The following is a 21,429-nucleotide window of genomic DNA, read 5'->3' as shown; positions in this document are numbered from 1 at the left end:
AAGCAGCGGTTCTGCTGGGCTTTTGAAATCATTGCACATCGCTGGAAAACGGAAACAGCAATAAAATGAACTTGCTATTCAGCAGTTTTAATAGGGTTCTGTGCACCGCCGTTGAGATCCATCTGTATTACAGCAGTTGCATGATTGTCCATTTTAATGGCATTTTGACTAAACCGCTGCAAAACAAACATAAAACCACCACATCTATCGGAGCAATCCGGAGAGGAATCACAATGCACTGCTAATGAGGGCAATCATTAACTGTGACACTGCTACTATTTTATTATTATATTGGGGGGGATGGGGGAGGGAAAATAAGATTTTACTCACCGGTAAATCTATTTCTCGTAGTCCGTAGTGGATGCTGGGGACTCCGTAAGGACCATGGGGAATAGACTGGCTCTGCAGGAGACTGGGCACTCTAAGAAAGATTTAGTACTACTGGTGTGCACTGGCTCCTCCCTCTATGCCCCTCCTCCAGACCTCAGTTAAGGAAACTGTGCCCGGAAGAGCTGACATTACAAGGAAAGGATTTTGGAATCCAGGGTAAGACTCATACCAGCCACACCAATCACACCGTATAACTTGTGATAACATACCCAGTCAACAGTATGAACAACAACAGAGCATCAGACAAACCTGATGCAACCATAACATAACCCTTATTTAAGCAATAACTATATACAAGTATTGCAGAAGAAGTTCGCACTTGGGACGGGCGCCCAGCATCCACTACGGACTACGAGAAATAGATTTACCGGTGAGTAAAATCTTATTTTCTCTAACGTCCTAGTGGATGCTGGGGACTCCGTAAGGACCATGGGGATTATACCAAAGCTCCCAAACGGGCGGGAGAGTGCGGATGACTCTGCAGCACCGAATGAGCAAACACAAGGTGTTTCTCAGCCAGGGTATCAAACTTGTGGAACTTTGCAAAAGTGTTTGAACCCGACCAAGTACCTGCTCGGCAAAGCTGTAATGCCGAGACCCCTCGGGCAGCCGCCCAAGAAGAGCCCACCTTCCTTGTGGAATGGGCTTTTACTGATTTTGGAGGCGGCAAGCCAGCCGCAGAATGAGCCTGCTGAATCGTGTTACAGATCCAGCGAGCAATAGTTTGCTTTGAAGCAGGAGCACCCAGCTTGTTGGATGCATACAGGATAAACAGCGAGTCAGGTTTCCTGACTCCAGCCGATCTGGCTACATAGATCTTCAAAGCCCTGACTACATCTAGTAACTTGGAATCCTCCAAGTCATGAGTAGCCGCAGGCACCACAATAGGTTGGTTCACATGAAAAGATGACACTTTGGCAGAAATTGCGGACGAGTCCGTAATTCTGCCCTGTCCATATGGAAAACCAGATAGGGGCTTTTACATGACAAAACCGCCAATTTTTGACCACTTTCCACGTGAGATATTTTAACTCCACGGTCTTAAGCGGCTCAAACCAGTGAGATTTCAGGAAACTCAACACCACGTTAAGATCCCAAGGTGCCACAAAAAAGGGGCTGAATATGCAGCACTCCCTTTACAAACGTCTGAACTTCAGGTAGAGAAGCTAGTTTTTGTATGAAAGAAAATGGATCGGGCCGAAATCTGGACCTTAATGGACCCCAATTCTAGGCCCAAAGTCACTCCCGACTGTAGGAAGTGAAGGAAACGGCCCAGCTGGACTTCCTTTGTAGAGGCATTCCTGGCCTCACACCCAGCAACAAATTTTCGCCGTATACGGTGATAATGTTTAGCCGTCACGTCCTTCCTAGCCCTTATCAGCGTAGGAATAACCTCATCCGGAATCCCTCTTTTCTACTAGGATCCGGCGTCCAACCGCCATGCCGTCAAAACGCAGCTGCGGTAAGTCTTGGAACATACAAGGTCCCTGCTGCAACAGATCCTGCCCTAGAGGCAGAGGCCATGGGTCCTCTGTGAGCATATCTTGCAGCTCTGGATACCAAGTCCTTCTTGGCCAATCCGGAACAATGAGTATTGTTCTCACTCCTCTTTTCCTTATGATTCTCAGCAACTTGGGTAAGAGAGGAAAAGGAGGAAACATATAAACCGACTGGAACATCCACGGTGTCACCAGTGCGTCTATAGCTATCGCCTGAGAGTCTCTTGACCTGGCGCAATACCTCTGTAGCTTTTTGTTGAGGCGGGATGCCATCATGTCCACCTGTGGCAGTTCCCACCGACCTACAAGCTGCGCGAAGACTTCTTGATGAAGTCCCCACTCTCCCGGGTGGAGGTCGTGCCTGCTGAGGAAGTCTGCTTCCCAGTTGTCCACTCCCGGAATGAACACTGCTGACAGTGCGCTTACGTGATTCTCCGCCCAGCGAAGAATTCTGGTGGCTTCTACCATCGCCACCCTGCTCCTTGTGCCGCCTAGGCGGTTTACATGAGCCACTGCGGTGATATTGTCTGACTGAATCAGAACCGTTTGGTCGCGAAGCAGGGTCTCCGCTTGACTTAGGGCGTTGTATATGGCCCTTAGTTCCAGGATATTGATATGAAGGCAAGTTTCCTGCCTTGACCACAGCCCTTGGAAATTTCTTCCCTGTGTGACTGCCCCCCACCCTCGGTGGCTTGCATCCGTGGTCACCAGGACCCAGTCCTGAATGCCGAATCTGCGACCTTCGAGAAGGTGAGCACTCTGCAGCCACCACAGGAGAGACACCCTGGCTCAGGGGGATAGGGTGATTAACCGATGCATCTGAAGATGTGATCCGGACCACTTGTCCAGTAAGTCCCATTGGAAGGTCCTCGTATGGAACCTGCCGAAGGGAATGGCCTCGTATGATGCCACCCTCCTTCCCAGGACTCGATTGCAGTGATGCACTGACACCTGTTTTGGTTTTAATAGATTCCTGACCAGTGTCACGAGCTCCTGAGCTCTCTCTATCGGGAGATAAACCCTTTTCTGGTCTGTGTCTAGGATCATGCCTAGGAGAGGCAGATGAGCTGTAAGAACCAACTGCGACTTTGGAATATATAGAATACAGCCGTGTTGCCGTTACACTTCCAGAGAAAGTGATACGCTGTTCAGCAACTGCTCTCTTGATCTCGCTTTTATGAGGAGATCGTCCAAGTATGTGATAATAGTGACACCTTGCTTCCGCAGGAGCACCATCATTTCCGCCATTACCTTGGTGAATATTCTCAAGGCCGTGGAGAGACCAAACGGCAACGTCTGAAATTGGTAATGACAATCCCGTACCGCAATTCTGATGTACGCCTGATGAGGTGGATAAATGGGGACATGAAGGTATGCATCCTTTATGTCCCGAGTCACCATAAAATCTCCCCCTTTCAGGCTTGCAATAACCGCTCTTAGCGATTCCATCTTGAACTTGAACCTTTTCAGGTATATGTTCAGGGATTTTAAATTCAATATGGGTCCGACCGAACAGTCTGGTTTCGGGACTACAACATGGTCGAATAATAACCCCCTCCTTGTTGAAGGAGGGGAACCTTGACCACCACCTGTTGAAGATACAATTTGTGAATTGCAGTTAACACTGTTTCCCTCTCGTGGGGGGAAGCCGGCAGGGCCGTCGGTGAGGAAGCATCTTCTCAAAGTCCAGCTTGTATCCCAGAGACACAATATCTATTGCCCAGGGATCTAACAGGGAGTGAACCCACTTGTGGCTGAACTTACGAAGGCGTGCCCCCACCGGGCCTAGCTCCGCCTGTGGAGCCCCAGCGACATGCGGTGGATCTTTGTAGAGGCCGGGGAGGACTTCTGTTCCTGGGAACTAGCTGTGTTGTGCAGCTTCTTCCCTCTGCCCCCGCCTCTGGCAAGAAAGGACGCACCTCGGACTTTCTTGTTTCTTTATTCGAAAGGCTGCATTTGATAATGTCGTGCTTTCCTAGGCTGTGCAGGAATATAAGGCAAAATATCAGAATTACCAGCTATAGCTGTGGAGACCAGGTCCGAGAACCCTTCTCCACACAATCCTCAGCCTTCCATATGCCTCTTAAGTCGGCATCATCTGTCCATTGCACATTCTACAGGACACGTCAAGCAGAAATCGACATATCTTTGACTCTAGGACCCAGTATACTCATGTCTCTTTGGGCATGTTTTATATATATATATATATATATATATATATATATCTCTTAAGACAGCATCTTTAATATATATATATATATACACATATATATATATATATATATATATGCATACTAGGGTCTCAATCTCTGCTGATAAGGTACCTGTCCACGCTGCCACAGCGCTATAAACCCATGCCGACACAATCTCCGGTCTGAGTAGTGTACTAGAATGTGCACGCTATCTGCAGGATCCCTGAGAATAGCTAGTGCTACCTTCTGTGCAAACGTGACACCCTAGGGGAAGATTCCCATCACATCCTGGCCCTAGTGGGGAAAGAATACTGCCTGAGAATTTTTTGTGGGAAGCTGCAGTCTCTTGTCTGGAGATTCCCGCTCTTTTTCCTCATGAGAGGAGGGAAATTTACCTCAGCTTTCTTCCCCTTAATATGTGTACCCTTGTGTCAGGGACAAATGAGTCATCAGTGATATGCAAATCATCTTTTATTACAATAATCATATATTGAATACCTTTCAGACATTTTGGCTGTAACTTTGCATTATCGTAGTCGACACTGGAGTCAAACTCCGTGTCGATATCAGTGTTTATTATTTTGGATAGTGAGCATTGTGAGACTCTGAAGGTCTCTGTGACATAGGGACAGACATGGGTAGATTTCCTGTCTGTTCTCTAATCTTTTGTGCAATAAATTCACCTCAGCACTTACACATATCCAAACAGGTGTCAGCATTGTCGACGGAGACACCCTCTCACACACATATTTGCTCTATCTCCTCCTTAGGGGAGCCTTTTACCTCAGACATGTCGACACACACGTACCGACACACCACACACACAGGGGATGCTCTATTTGAAGACAGTTCCCCCACAAGGCCCTTTGGAGAGACAGAGAGAGAGTATGCCAGCACACACCCCAGCGCTATATGACCCAGGAATCACACAGTAACTTAGTGTTAACCCAGTAGCTGCTGTATATATTGTTTTTACGCCAAATTTATGTGCCCCCCCTCTCTTTTTCACCCTCTCTATCGTGCTTCTGCAGGGGAGAGCTTGGGGAGCTTCCTCTCAGCGGAGCTGTGGAGAGAAAATGGCGCTGGTGAGTGCTGAGGAAGAAGGCCCCGCCCCCTCAGCGGCTGGCTTCTCCCGCGATTTTGTGTAAAATTAATGGCGGGGGCTCATGCATATAACAGTGTCCATCTGTATATATGCTGCATTTTGCCAGGAGGTAATCAATTGCTGCCCAGGGCGCCCCCCCCCTGCGCCCTACAGTGACCGGAGTGTGTGGGTTAGTGTGGGCGCAATGGCGCACAGCTGCAGTGCTGTGCGCTACCTTATATGAAGACAGGAGTCTTCTGCCGCCGATTTTGACGTCTTCTTGCTTCAACCCGCCGGCTTCTGACTTCTGGCTCTGCGAGGGGGATGGCGGCGCGGCTCCGGGAACGGACGACAAGGTCAGGTCCTGTGTTCAATCCCTCTGGAGCTAATGGTGTCCAGTAGCCTAAGAAGCGCAACCTAGCCGCAGTTAGTAGGTTTGCTTCTCTCCCCTCAGTCCCACGTAGCAGAGAGCCTGTTGCCAGCAGAAGCTCTCTGAAAATAAAAAACCTAACTAAAATACTTTCTTATTAGCAAGCTCAGGAGAGCTCACTAAAATGCACCCAGCTCTGTCCGGGCACAGATTCTAACTGAGGTCTGGAGGAGGGGCATAGAGGGAGGAGCCAGTGCACACCAGTAGTACTAAATCTTTCTTAGAGTGCCCAGTCTCCTGCGGAGCCTGTCTATTCCCCATGGTCCTTACGGAGTCCCCAGCATCCACTAGGACGTTAGAGAAATATTGTTTACTTTTATTAATCAATATTACTTATGAAAAATATTGTTAATTGCCAGTGTTCACAAATGTTTTTAATGATGGGGAAGTAATTATTATTTTAGGACTCTATAAATGGTGCCACATCATAAAATATATACTGCTTCACCCCATCATCAAAAATACTTTCAAACTCCAATTAACAATAAACTATTATTGCCCCTTTAATATAAATCTTAAATAATATTGCTCTCTTAATAAAATGAAGCAATAATTTCCCCTCAATTTATAAAAGTTTTTTGGTTCATAAGAGATGTACAGTATCAATGCTACAGTATCTGCTTCCTTATTCAATACACAATGATTGCTCTCATTCTAAATCACAGTACACACTAGGCGATCTCCGCCAACGCCGATATTGATGACATACACACTTGCCGATGTCGTTAACGAGGACCTCCCTCGTCTATATATGTTCAGATGAGGAAGGGGGTCAGTAACAATGCGCGTGAGCGCGCATAGTTAACAACATTGAGTGTACACACTGGACGAGATTGTAAAAGATCTCGCTCAGATTGGCTCTTCTGAGCAAGATCTTTCACTTTCTCATCTAGTATGTATAGGGCTTTAGAATATTGTGATTCTTCTTCTGAATGAATGAATTGTATTGGATGGACTTGCAGCAGTTTCTAAACCCACAACTTCGTAAATCTGGGATTCCTATACATGTACTGTTAAAAATATCACAGGCACTTTGAAGTTCTATTCCATTCTAAAGTGAGGATTCCTAGTGGGTGTCTGTCGGCTTGGGCTTTAGAAAATCATCCCGCCAGTTACATGACTGAGTACAGTTGAAAATGCAAAAAAAACAGCTTAGTAAATATACCCCATAGATTTCTAACAAAATGCGTCTCTCACTCCAGCTATAGATATGTCCTCATATATCACACCAGGAGACTTTGCTGATTAATTTGATATGTGACACTTGTATATTGTGCGTGCGACTGAGTCTCTGAATCTATATAGGAAGTGCATGTAGCAGCCACAGTCTTTTTACAATACAAGTTCCATTGTGCTCCATATACAGACTCAGTCACACACAATATCATATTAACCAGCAGTCTAATGGTGCGTCCTAGTCTTATTGTGACTAAGACGCAATTTCGGCAAAAAACAAAAACAAACGGCTAGCGCTAGCAGAGTTGCACGGGACCTGGCGGCTCACTTGCGCCAGGCATCTCACGCTACGTGGCGTATTGAGGCTAGATGGTGTATTGAGGCACATCTGTAGATGCATCTTAAAAATAAAAAATGTTGTTGTTCCATCACAAAGCTCAGAGACTGTGAGCAAAACCTCCACAATGATGTTTGAAATATAATAAATTTGTATGACATGTTAATGTTTATACAGAGTACAAAGAACACACTTATTGCTTTCCATACTTTGGCGTCTGTTTTTTATTTGTTTGTGTAAACGCATAAACCAGTTCATTTTCCATTCATATTAAAACACGTCACACAGGATCCCTATGAGATGGACCCGATTGCCTGAACCAGTTAGAGCAGGGATAGGGAAACTTCGGCCCTCCAGCTGTTGTTGAACTACACATACCAGCATGCCTTGCTACAGTTTTGCTATTTGGCCATGATAAAACTGTTGCAGGGCATGCTGGGATGTGTAGTACAACAACAGCTGGAGAGCCAAAGGTTCCCCATCCCTGAGTTAGAGCTATCAGTGATTATCTGAACAGTAATATGTGAACATTTAAGAGGCACATAATAAAGGTCAAGGTTTTATGGACAGTGCTATATGGGATAATATATATTTTTTTTAAGTAAGTCTTGCATATATTTACTATAGATCCCTCTTCACCCTGTCATGAGAATGAAGGGGACTCTACACCCTGCATGCCTAATAAGAATAAGCAGACCATGGCTCATACCTGTAGTTACTTTAATGAGATTATACAATAAATACCAAAAACGTATATGGACAATTAGCCTAGGCATCTTTTAGCAATGCAGCAGTTTAAGGGGATAGACTAGTTTCTTGGTAACACAGGGTGAGGAAAATCAAACCTCCCAGATTTTAAAGTTTAACAAAAAAGTAATGGTAAATGGTATTCCGAATTTTAGTACATAATCTAAAAGTGCATGGATTACATTTTGTTATCAATTGGTTTTGAATAGGATATTATAATTTATTTGCGTATAGCAACCTTCAGTTCATTAACGGTTCTTGCCCGATGTGTGTAGACCTCAGCTTTCTGATGACCCCGTTGCCTGTGATTGTTTTCTTTCCATTAACGTAAATTCTGCTCGTTAACATAGCCAGACAAATGAAAGTGAGCTTCATCAAGAAACTGCAGCGATAACGCCGGAAATGACCCACAGCGTGATGCGAAACTTCAGAAATGGACTACAAATGTGAATAACAAATGAAGGCCACCATCTGGACAATATCATATTGAAAACCAATTGTAAAATAAGCTGTATTCCAGGAACTTTTAGATTATGCACTAACATTCTGAATAGCATATAATGTGCCTTTTTTGTTAACCTTTACAATCTGGGAGATTTTTTTTGCCTCACCCTGTGCTTCAGAAGAAAAGGAAAAAAGTCTATATGAGGTGCACAATAACAGTAAAATAGAACTCCTAAGGATTTATGTTACAATCCATAGATCGTTGGATCATTTTATTTAAAATCAAACAGCAAAATAATGGTTTAAAAATAGAATGTGTAAAGAAGAAATAAATGAGAATAAAACAAATTCCCACCCGTTGTGTCTCAGTGTGTCTTCTTGTATATTACATGTGTCCTATATGGTCACAGGGATCATCTTTTTAAATTAATTTTCTAAACTTTGTTAATAATTATATTAATTGTGACTATATACTGTAGAACACATTTAACATACAAGAAGACACACGGAGACACATATTAATCTCACTTATTCCTTCTTTACACACAATTTTTACACCATTATTTTGCCGTTTGATTTTTAACAATATGATCCGACGATGCATGCATTTTAACATGAGCCTTTAAATAATATTTTACTATTATTGTGCAGACTTTTTCCCCCCCTTTTTTCTGAAGCATTGTCATAATAGTCTGTGGTAGCAGTCCTGGTTTTCAACTGAAATCCTTGATTTGATATTTATAATACAAGTGTAGTACATATTTTCTTTTGTGATAATGAAATAACTCAGTGTGCAGTTGAGCCATCCGTTTATCTGTACCTAGTTTAATTGTAATAAAAGTCTGGTTTTGTCAAAAATCTTAATACTACACTCAAAAGACTTTGCGCTCTCTCAGTTTCCTGGCGAGGGAACCTAAGCAGCTGTTTTATATTCACTCGATAGTTCCTTCTTTCTTAATCCAGGGAATTACTTCTCCAATTCCTGATACAAAGAGTAGAAGACGTGGCAGCATGCAGCCTGTCTTTAACCCCAACCTGGGGACTAAGGGCCTTTTTCACACAGGTAATTTTGGCCCGTTTTCAGTTGCACAGGTAAAAATATATACAGGTTGAGTATCCCTTATCCAAAATGCTTGGGACCAGAGGTATTTTGGATATCGGATTTTTCCGTATTTTGGAATAATTGCATACCATAATGAGATATCATGGCGATAAGACCCAAGTCTAAGCACAGAATGCATTTATATTACATATACACCTTATACACACAGCCTGAATGTCATTTTAGCCAATATTTTTTGTGACTTTGTGCATTGAACAAAGTGTATCTACATTGACACAATTAATTTATGTTTCATATACACCTTATACACATAGCCTGAAGGTCATTTAATACAATATTTTTAACAACTTTGTGTATTAAACAAAGTTTGTGTACATTGAGCCATCAAAAAACAAAGGTTTCACTATCTCACTCAAAAAAGTCCGTATTTCGGAATATTCCGTATTTCGGAATATTTGGATATGGGATACTCAACCTGTATATATATATATATAAAAAAAAAAAAAAGAATTATTGTACCATTGTTCTATTCAAGTTTGTTCTGTAACATTATTTGACACTAAGTTTTCTCTGTGTGTGTGTGTGTGTGTGTGTGTGTGTGTGTGTGTGTGTGTGTGTGTGTGTGTGTGTGTGTGTGTGTGTGTGTTGCTGAATGGAACATTTTAGTTATCTTGCCCATAGCAAGATACCAATCACTTTATATACCCATTATGAATTGATTTTTGTTGCTCCTTCCAGTTCATTTATTTATGAGTTTTATAATAAGTCTGCCAATATATTATACAGAAGTTAACAAAGAATATCCGCCTTACAGTCTACATTATATATCGTAAACACACACACTAATGGCGTGTACAGTGTACACACAGTGAGATTTTTTCTTCCAATTCTGACTATATAGTCAGAATCGGAAGAAAAGTTAGTGCAGATCGCAAGGTGACAGTCACCTTGCGATCCCGATTCGATGCCGATGCGCGGTCGGCATCGAAAGAAAATATAGACTATGCAGGCAAGTCAATTTTGACTATCTCTATAGAAGATATAGTCAAAATTGACATTTAGCCAAAATCGCACATAGTCGGTATCGCAAGCACACTCATTATGTGCTTGCGATACTGACTATGTGCCGACCCGGCCCCTGTCGCATAGTGAGAATCGGGCATACACCCCTAAGGCAATTTCATCGAAAGCCAATTAATCTACTATCAATATTTTGGACTGCAGTGCTTTACCAAGAATATTTCTGTCCTTCTCACCAGTCCCTGCCCAAGTGGTTCTTGCATAGCATGCATTAAACAGATCATTTTCTCTTGCATCAATAATGTAATTTGTGATACATGTCACAAAATACCCTTGTGCACTGCACCTTAGAGAGGCAAATCTCAACAATGATGTCCATCTGAATGTTAAGTTAGTATCATTTGATTCAATGGAGGGCTTTCTTAATATTTGCTGCTCTTGGCTTAAACAACCCTTAGGTACACATTTATAAAATCTCACATCAAAGTGTAATCGTACTAGAGGGTATCCGGTCTTTAGGTCGACACTCATTAGATCGACAACTATTGGTTGACATGCATTAGGTCGACCTGGTCATTATGTCAACACATGAAAAGGTCCACATGAGTTTTTCATATTTTTTTATTTTTACTTTTTCATACTTTATGATCCACGTGGACTACAATTGGGAATAGTAACCTGGTGAAGCGAGCCATGCGAGGGGATAATGTGCACTAATTGGGGTTCCCAGTCACTTTACGAATAAAACGACACCCAAAAAATATAAAAAAAACTCATGTCAACCTTTTTCCATATCAACCTAATGACGTGTCGACCTTGTCACTGTCAACCAATAGTGGTCAACCTAATGATATCGACCTAGTTACTGTCGACCCTATGATCCACACCCGTACTAGAGATAGGTTCACATTCTGACCTTACTGTACATATAAAATTGCATACACCTCTTTTGTGGTGTATTCAGTATACTTTTGCATACATTGGCCTACCTTTATTAAAGGTCTTTGGGGGTAATTCCAAGTTGATCGCAGCAGGATATTTTTTAGCAGTTGGGCAAAACCATGTGCACTGCAGGGGGGGGGGGGGGGGGCAGATATAACATGTGCAGAGAGAGTTAGATTTGGGTGTGTTATTTTGTTTCTGTGCAGGGTAAATACTGGCTGCTTTATTTTTACACTGCAATTTAGATTGCAGATTGAACACACCACGCCCAAATCTCTCTCTCTGCACATGTTATATCTGCCTCCCCTGCAGTGCACATGGTTTTGCCCAACTGCTAAAAAATTTCCTGCTGCAATCAACTTGGAATTACCCCCTTTGTTATGATAGCAATCTAGATTGATCAGTATATGAATATTCTTGTTTTCATTAAAGTACATAAAACTAGTTACATAAATGCACATTAGACACAGTTAACAGGCAGTTTGTGTTACACCAAGCATACACGAACAGACTGACACACTGCAGACATTGGGACTAATTCAGTAAGGACTGCAAATACTGTTAATTAGCAGAATTTGCAATCCTTTGGATCGCATGCTGCGGGCCGCCCATCGCTGGACAAGGCCACCCAGCATGCTGTCTGCCACCTCCACCCACTCAATAAGCAGAAATTGCGAACACATCGCAGTTTCTGCTTGTTAGCCGAAACTAAGGATGGCTCCTGCCGGCACAGGAGTCCCGCCGCCATGTTCTCGATCGCGGCAGCTGTGAGTGATGTCATGCAGCCGACGTGATCACGCCCCCATTCGCGCCGCACTGCCTCTGTATGTCTGCCTCCACAATGCTCCATCCCCTCCCTGGAAACGGAGCGTTGTCTGCCACGTAACCGCTTCTGCCTGATTGACAGGCAGAGGCGCTCGCATTTTCTGCAGCCCTTCGCAGAAAATGCGGGCGCATAGGCAGGACGGACACTGCGCATGCGCCCGCATCTTTTTATCATTATTTGCCTCACACTGTATTGGTCACGATATCTGGGTTCCATTTTTTATTTGATCACTCGCATACACTGTACAATTATCAGGATGATCAGATATCGGGCTAATCGGTCAGATAATTTTACGGTGTATACCCATCTTTAGTTACCATCTGCCCAGGCTGACAGTGTCTAATCCCTGCAGTATCAACTCTCAAGTTTAATTTACTCTCAAGTGTGTAATAATAATAATACTTTCTGATGACATACAGCATATGTATACACACAGATGGATTCAAGGTAGGGGCACGGGTCCTTCTGTCATTCTTTGGGAAGAGTTCACTTTAAAAACTGGGAGCTGTGGACATCATTGTCCGCAGCTTCTGGCAGCAAGATTTAGAAAAAAATTCAGAAGCCGCCGCACCCTCCCGATGACATAGTTTAATCTGTGCCAGCGTCGACTCCATCTCTGCTTCCACACCGCTCGTCTGAGTTCCCTCAGAAGATTAGCACCACTGGCCAGGATGGAGGCTGCAGCTGTAGGCATAACATATACAGCTGCTAGCTACAGTCAGCAATGACAGAGTAGCCAAGCAGGGACACATGTAAGAAGAAGGGGCAAAAGAGGGAACTTGTGAACAGGGAGGCGAATCGTGAGAAAAAATTTGATGGCCTGGGAGGGTGGTGGTGAGGGGGGAATAAGAGGAGGAAAATGTGATGGGTAACATTGGATGGGGGGCAGGTTACAAAAAATGTGATGGGCAGGGGGGAATTTGATGAATAATAGGATGGGCTGGGGGATGTGATGAAAATGAATGGTGGGCATGGGGGGGAATGTGATGAAAAATGATGATAGGAAGCGGGGGAATGTGATGGGCAAGGGATAATTTGATGAAAAATAGGATGGGCTGGGGGGGAATGTGATGGGAAAGGATGATAGGTGGGAGAGGAGAATGTGACAAAAACTTAGATGGGCAATAGTGGAATGTGGCATAAAATGTGATGGGTGGGGGGGATTGGGGGTTTATACAGAAGGGGGGGGCAGGTGGCAAAAAATGTGGTTGGAAGATGGGAGTGTAAGGAAAAATTTGGTGAGCAGAGTGGTGTATGATGGAAAATCCAAGCATGTGACAGGAAAGTAGGTGGGCAACATAGGGCATGTGAGAAATGATGGCATGCAATGTCAGGGAAAAGCTGGTGGTAAAGGTGCAGGTGAGTAAACAGCTGGTAGGCAGAGGGGCATATGAAGGAAGAGCAGGTTGGTAGAGAATATTTCAGGGAAAAGGTGGTGGGCAGAAGGGCTTGTGAGGGAAAAACTGTTTATCGTTTCCTTTATTTAAAGCAGACTATGTGGAAAAATGTGCAGTGTTGATTGCGGTGCTGTGCTAGCATTCCATTTCTTTGGACTTGCTATCGCTGCTAATTGAGGTCACCCCTTTACTGTATGTACAGATGTAGCTACTCATCTTACATGCCACTGTGAGCTGGACTGCGGCTATTTGCACTAGCGATCGTACAATGTAGTGAACGCGTGTGCCCGCAAATGTGCGCTAGCACAATGGCATATGAGGTACGGGTGTGATTAGCCGCAGCCAAGCTGAGCTTGGCTACATCTGTAAACCGTCATTTCACAGTACCTTTGAATAAGTAAGTAATAGACAAGGGACTTAAACATATTACACAAAAAAAGTGTTTAATACAGGCTGATTGTGACAAGTATTTCTTTGTTTTTTTCGCAAATCTAGCATTTGGAAACCTCCTGCCCCTAGAAATGTTACATCTTCCCTGGGCAACAGTGGAGCTAGGACTGCATGCTACATTAGATATCAGTGCATCTGGGCTGCAGCATTACAAGCCAAGAGCAGGTAACAGTTTATTATTTTTAAAAAGTGCTATGAAGCGCCCAGCAATGCATGGAACCATCCGCCTCCAGTAGTGCTGTGCGGTGGCACAGAAACTATGGGCCTAATTCGGACCTGATCGTAGCCGTGCAGCTACGATCAGTTACTCAGACAGGCGGGGGGACACCCAGCACAGGGCTAGTCCGCCCGCATGTCTGGCCCGACCCCACCGCACGGGTAAAAAAGCATCGCACAGCAGTGATGCTTTTGTACTTGATGAGTAGCTCCCTGCCAGCGCAGCTACCCGTCACTGTCTGGGTCGCAGAGGCTGAGTGTGACATCACGCAGCCGCCACGGCCCGCCCCCCGCACGGTCCGTCCAAACTCGGCCGGCCCGCCCCCACTCGCCCAGCAACCGCCTCTGCCTTTCAATCATGCGCAGTTCAGACCTGATCGGCTGCTGTGCGAAAACGCACAGCAGCGATCAGGTCTGAATAAGGCCCTATAGGTGCATCCTGTATTTACGCCACGGTCACACACCCTCATACACTTGGTCATGTCCCCTGTCATTTTTTCTGGATCTGCCCGTGTCACTGGAATCAGAGCTATTGTTTTAGTTTGCTCTGTAGAATTTGGGGGATCATAAGGGGGGTACACACGGAAAGATCTGTGCTTATATTCTAAGCAATCTGACAAGATTGCTTAGAAATTAATCACGGATCTCTCCGTGTGTAGGGTGCCGGCGACACCCTACACACATTGCTGGGTGAAATGAGTTCCCCCCTCGCTCAGCATACATCTCCCCCGAGTACTGGGCAGGGGGAGAGATGTGTGCTGAGCGGTCTGTGCTAGATCGCTCAGCACACACCTCACCCGTGTGTACGGGGCTATAGATAATGCAACTTGCCCCTGAAAAGGAAATACTGCTGAAGCAAAAGCAGACGTAGTGGGGCATTACACACGCATTGCCTGCTTCAAAGGGGATGGAATGCAAATAAAAACATTTTTTTAAAAGCTGTGAAAACACCAGTGCAAACAAATGTCTCTTGCAATAATTATTTTTAGTTTAGTGGAGTCTGATTCCTTTCCTGCCAGATACACATATAATGCACCACAGGCTCTGGAAGACAAAGGGAATGGAAGAAGTGTGCACCAGGATTTGGAAGCTATTTTTGGAGACCTTACAGTAAATGAAGGCCATAGCCCCTAACTTGTTAGACTGCATGCCTTTTTAGCCACACACTTTATGGGAAAAAAATAAATATATTGAAAACTACAGTATATAGCCAGGGAAGGATGCCAGTCTAGGCCATGTTCCATGCTTTGTCTGCCAGCCCAGTTATAGATGAAAGAGTGACAATAATAAGAATGCTGAAGCCCAGCAAAGTCCTAATATCTACTCCAATATAATCTAGACGGGGCGTTAAAGGTCTCTGCTCTGCAGCACTAGGGTATGACAGTTAATAACACATGCTGGAAACTGTAACAGCTTTTCTTATATTCACATTTCTCTCCCAGGAATGAAGAGACGTGAATCAAACTACATGATGGGACGATGAAGTCTCCTGCTAGCCAGGCTTGGCTGAGACCCACACAGCCATCCAGGTTTACAGGCAAGAAATAAAGACATGGAAAGGGTGACTCAAGAGGCTTATAAGTGAAAAGGAGTCTGAAATCAGACTGTTTTATTGAAGAGTATAACTTCTACTGCAAGACACTTCATAATACGTAGCTGTCCCAACTGTAAAGTGCAGCATGATAAAGTGCACCTATATATATTTTCATAATGTGGGGAATATTTTGGCACTGATAATAAATGTCCTAATAACTAAAAATCTGCAATGCCCATACATATGTATACTGTTGTTTTAATAATGATACAATGTATCTAAACTCAAGAAAATCTAACTATAGATAATTACAGCAGAAAAAGATGATATATGCAGGACAGTATGTGCCTTCGCCAAGATGAGTACCATTACTAGACCCCTAAGTCACATCTATATTACATACACCAGTGACTCGGGTTTAACTTGAGGACAAGACCAGGATGGGGCCTCCTGTGTTGTTTGTAATTAATGCGTATCTTATGGTTCTAGTCTTGATAAACGGCTTTTATTTGTACTATAAGGGGTATATTCAATTAGGGTCGAAAATTGCCGTCTGTCGAAAAGATGGAAATTTTCAACTTTTTAAGGTCGAATCGTGATTCGACCTATTCAGTCCCAGCTGTTTTTTTTCGACAAGTCTGGGAATTCGACTTGTCGAATAGTACGTGAATCGGCGGTATAGCTGCCGATTCCCGTACTTTTGAGGGAAACGGTGCCAAATTCGACAGGATTTGGCCCCATTTCCGACCATCTCAGTCTGACATAATAAAATTTCGGATTGAGATGAGGGACCTTACAGGAGGGGGGGGCTGTTGCAGGGAGACGGGGAACAGCCACGGGCATACAGGGGAGAGCAGCGCTACAGCACATCGCTGCAGGAGGATGTCTCATAGCCGCGCACTCACGGCAGCGTCAACCCGGCTCCAGCAAGTGAGGTCACGCTTGCTGGAGCCGGGTGGACACTGCCGTGAGGTCGGGCGGCTGTGAGACATCCTTCTGCAGCGCTGCTCTCCTCCGTCTGCCCGCGGATGTCCCTGCTGGTCTCCCCCCTTCCTCCGCTCACAGGTCTCATCTCAATTCGACTTGTTTTTAAAGTCGAATTGAGATGGGATTGAATAGGGGTTGTCGGATCCATTCCGACAAATGCATGTCGGAATGGATCCGACCCTAATTGAATATACCCCTAAATCAACAATAATAATAATAATAATAATAATACTTTATTATCATCAGTAGTTCACAAGACATGAACAATCAAGGAAATTAAAAAGCAAGCAAGTACAGAAACCATGAGGACAAGGAACCATGAGGACAGGCAAGATTCTTTATTGTTAATATCAAATCCATCCTCATTGGCTTTTTGTTGTTGGGAAAGGGTGGGCGGGGGGGTTTCCTGTGTAATTCTCTACTCTATGGGCCTAATTCTGAGTTGATCGCAGAAGCAAATATGTCAGCAGTTGGGCAAAACCATGTGCACTGCAGGGGGGACAGATATAACATGTGCAGAGAGAGTTAGATTTGGTTGGGGTGTGTTCAAACTGAAATCTAAATTGCAGTGTAAAAATAAAGCAGCCAGTATTTACCCTGCACAGAAACAAAATAATCCACCCAAATCTAATTCTCTCTGCAAATGTTATATCTGCCCCCCTGCAGTGCACATGGTTTTGCCCAATTGCTAACAAACTTGCTGCTGCGATCAACTCCGAATTACCCCCTATATGCAGAGATATCTAATATGGGATGCAGCTCTATATACCGGTTGTTTGGATCCCAGCGTTCAGGAGACCGATGCCGAAATCCCAACATTTTACCAACAAGCGGAATACCAATGCTCGCCCACTATTCCCACTCACCAAGTGAGTGGAAATAGAACCAGTGGTGAGCACAGCATCCCACCGGGCCCAATGCGTAGCGAGAACGCAAGGAGACTCGCTACCGGGATTCTGGTAGAGTGGATGCCGCTGTCGATATGTTTTAGAATTTGCAGTACAGCCAGCAGAATATAAAGTATGTTCAGGGTTCAGCAACATTGACAGCGGGCTAAAAGTTAATTTTTAACGGTAGATCTACCGAGTAATCTATTAATCCAGAGGCAATTGTGGAAAGAGTATGTTTGGTACAGAATTATTAATTTTGGACTATTTCATTTATGGAGCGCTATAAATACACAAAGTATAAACAACGCATTCATTATCCATATATCAGTTTTACCTGAAGAATGATGCTGTCCGGCTGGTTCACATTTGGTGTACTGAAGCTAGTGCTGCCATGCTTGGAAGTCGGCCAGAGACCCAGTAGTCGACGACCACAGGTTAAAAGTCTACAAGATAAAACAAAACAAAATAAATGGTGTGATAAAGACACGTGGGGGCCTGGTGGACAATAACATGAGGCGCAGCTTTGCAGCGTTGCCCACAAGCACACAACTTGACAAAGGTGACCATCTATAGAACTAGAGGAATTTCATGACAGAGGGCCTGATTCAGAGTTGTACACAATGCCTATGTTTTTATTCTGCACATGCAGAGAACCCTTACTGCGTATGTGTGAACAGCGTTTGCTAATTTGCACCAACATGAGAAGACCACTGCAAAGAACTTGCGAACCTGGGTGGAGACTGAGAGGTGACCAATCTTCAATGCAAAAAGAAGCTGTGCTGTCATGGATGTGCTTGTGCCTGCGGTTGAGTTCTCTCTTGCAGTAACTCAGATGCAGGGGCCATATTGTGTTAAAGTCAGGACTTGCTCAAGCAATCGATGTTTGGGTAGTGGAGTAGTGCACGGACTAACCAACAAAATCTGCATGATACAAAAATACGATATGGCATTTCACAAAGCACTACCTGAGTGGCAACCAGAATAAGCACACTTGAGGGGAATCCTCAAAGCCCCTGTACATAAACACTACAACACAAAAGTAAGTGGTCTTTTTCCGGCGCTCACAAAGGCCAAATGTCAATTTCCTTTGGCAAGGGGAATGTCCTCCTGTGACATATGGGATTCACTCTAGGTCAAATGACCACGATGCGGGGATGAGAATAAGGGATGTGACGTGTCGGAATGCCGCAACCCGGAAGTAAAGTCGGCATGGTTGTATATGGGTCATTAAGAAATGATGATCATGTGATCACGACTAAGGTCAGCTGACCAAGAGGTGGCGATTTTGATTAATTCCTGTTCCCAGCTGTTAATGATTTCCTTCGATTACATTCGGCCAGGGATTGGATGGTACATGTTTTTAAGGACTCTATGGACACTAGGGATACATTCAGAAACCTTGAGAAAGATCCCAGAAGGGATTGAAATGCGTTGGCAGGACAGGGGACGCAGATGCTGTGAAGCGGACAATCCCGGAAAAATAGCTGCAGACCAGGAGGCTGACCCGGGAGACCTACTTGAAGATTCAATCTCTCATGCTCTTAAGGAACTGCCTCAACACCAGTTCCATTAAAATCCGGTAATTGACCTATCCACACCCATTGTAACCCTGTTTCGTATCTGAGTGTTGTCACATTGTTGTTTTAAAGTGTTTTATGTAATTTGTGTGTGATATTAAAAGAATGTACTATGCCATGGTCCCTTTTCTCTTGCTTTTATTTACATGTGCAAGAGGATACTGCATGAGAGGGAGCATACGTGTACGTTTACACCAGGAGCGGTTCTTGGTGCGGGCAAGCAGTGCCATCGCCCGGGGCACTGCGGCCTGGGGGAGAGACACTAGAGGTCAGTATTGACCTCTAGTGTCATGACATCTCTCCCATAGAGAGGAGCCGGCGGCCAGACGGAGCAGCAGCAGCAGCGGTCGGGAAGCAGGAGCAGGGCAGTGGTAAGTATTGTTTTTTTATTTTTCTGTGTGTGTGTTTGTAATCGGCGACAGGGGGCAAAGCAACAGGAGGCACAACTACTGGGGGCAAAGAAAGAGGGGGCACAAGTACTGGGGGCAAAGAAAGAGGGGGCACAACTACTGGGGGCAAAGCAACAGGGGGCACAACTACTGGGGGCAAAGAAAGAGGGGGCACAACTACTGGGGGCAAAGCAACAGGGGGCACAACTACTGGGGGCAAAGCAACAGGGGGCACAACTACTGGGGGCAAAGAAAGAGGGGGCACAACTACTGGGGGCAAAGCAACAGGGGGCACAACTACTGGGGGCACAGCAACTGGGCACAACTACTGGGGGCATAGCTACAGGGGGCACAGCTACAGGGGGCACAGCTACAGGGGTCATATCTACAGGGGTCATATCTACAGGGGGCACAGCTACAGGGGCCACAGCTACAGGGGGCATATCTACTGGGGGCACAGCTACAGGGGGCATATCTACTAGGGCAAATCAACTGGAGGGCACAACTACTTGGGGCAAATCTGCGGGCACAGCTACTGGGAGCATAACTGTGGCCACGCCACTCCCCTATGAAGCCACGCCCCTATTTTTTGCGCGCACTAACTGTTTTGCCGGGGGGGAGGGGCGCGCCAGTGGAAACTTTCGCACTGGGCGCCACAAGGTGTAGAACCGGCCCTGGTTTACACACACACACAGTTGCAACTAGACTGGATTCTGGAACATTTGTCCTAGAGTGAATCCCATATGGAACAGGAGTACATTCCCCTTGCCAAAGGAAAGTGACATTTGGCTTTTGTGAGCGCCGGAAAAAGACCACTTACTTTTGTGTTGTAAAATCTGTATAATGCACAGATAAGTAAAGTGGGCGTTCCATGTTTTACACAGTAGACCTCACACTCGTACACGCAAGAAATGCCTATACCAGCATTTGCATATTTTCGCACTGTAACGGCATATGGGATCGCAGTCGCAGCAAATAATGACCATGGTAATAGCTGCAAGTTGCAATTTTCAAACCTAGGTTTCCTAATAGCACTTATATGTTAAAACATAAAACTCTGTACTTTTTCCTTTTGCATCTCCTGCAGGACTACACAGAAGTGTAAAACTTAACAGCTGGATCAAGAACCACTTAATCAGACCTTCCATTATTATGCTTATCCACTATTGTTTTCCCCCATCTTGGTTTTCTTTGTACATCTTGTAAATTCACATCTAACCCACAGGCTATACAACAAGCTGACAATCACAGGAGACACCTTTGTTCTTAGAGAACACAGGCTCAGCACCAGTGGGAGACATTACATCCCTGCAATCACCCTTTGTGAGGAAAGGGGTGGGGGGATGCCCCCCCTCCACTTACACCTTTAGACACTCATCCATAACATGATTTTCAAGACATGTCCTTGGTGGAGACAAGTGCTGTAGTTCAAACTATTTTGGATGAATGTTTATGATACTGAAGGGAAATAAATGAAAGGACTTACTGCCTACAGTTGAACAGCGGAGTAGTGACCCAGCCTAGTGACTGAGGACTTCGTCTTTGCTTGCTGGCCTCAGAGGAGCTTCCAGGGTGGGCAACAGGGACAGCAAACAGTGTAACCGTTAACAAAGTCTCTCGGGGAAGGTGGTTTATCTGGACCGGAAAACAAATCCTAAGCAGGAGAAAAGAGCATGTAAAACCCAGGTGGTCCCTTCCTCAATAGGAACTGTGCTGTACTGCGGTAGATTTGTAGTAATCCATAAACACATAGGGCCGGATATAATGGCTTGCGAGATTGCTGGAACTCCGAGACTCCAACCGAACTCGTACGCTTTTTTTAAAGCAGCAAACGTTTAC

At 44.7% G+C, this 21,429-nt stretch overlaps 1 protein-coding gene across 1 annotated transcript in view; it reads right to left on the bottom strand.

The window, feature by feature from the left end:
- The window catches only part of PIK3C2B (phosphatidylinositol-4-phosphate 3-kinase catalytic subunit type 2 beta), a 257,575-nt gene that overhangs the window by 95,933 nt on the left and 140,213 nt on the right, over positions 1-21,429 (bottom strand). Inside the window, exons 14-15 of the mRNA XM_063955240.1 lie at positions 21,077-21,244; positions 17,959-18,067 (exon numbers count right to left, since the gene is read on the bottom strand). Coding sequence (XP_063811310.1) covers positions 17,959-18,067; positions 21,077-21,244 — 277 coding nt within the window. The remainder of the gene's footprint in view (positions 1-17,958; positions 18,068-21,076; positions 21,245-21,429) is intronic.

The sequence above is a fragment of the Pseudophryne corroboree genome, chromosome 2 (genome assembly GCF_028390025.1).
Source record: "Pseudophryne corroboree isolate aPseCor3 chromosome 2, aPseCor3.hap2, whole genome shotgun sequence".
NCBI lineage: Eukaryota > Metazoa > Chordata > Amphibia > Anura > Myobatrachidae > Pseudophryne > Pseudophryne corroboree.
Note: the sequence above shows the minus strand (reverse complement) of the source record. Positions and strands in the feature narration are given on the sequence as shown.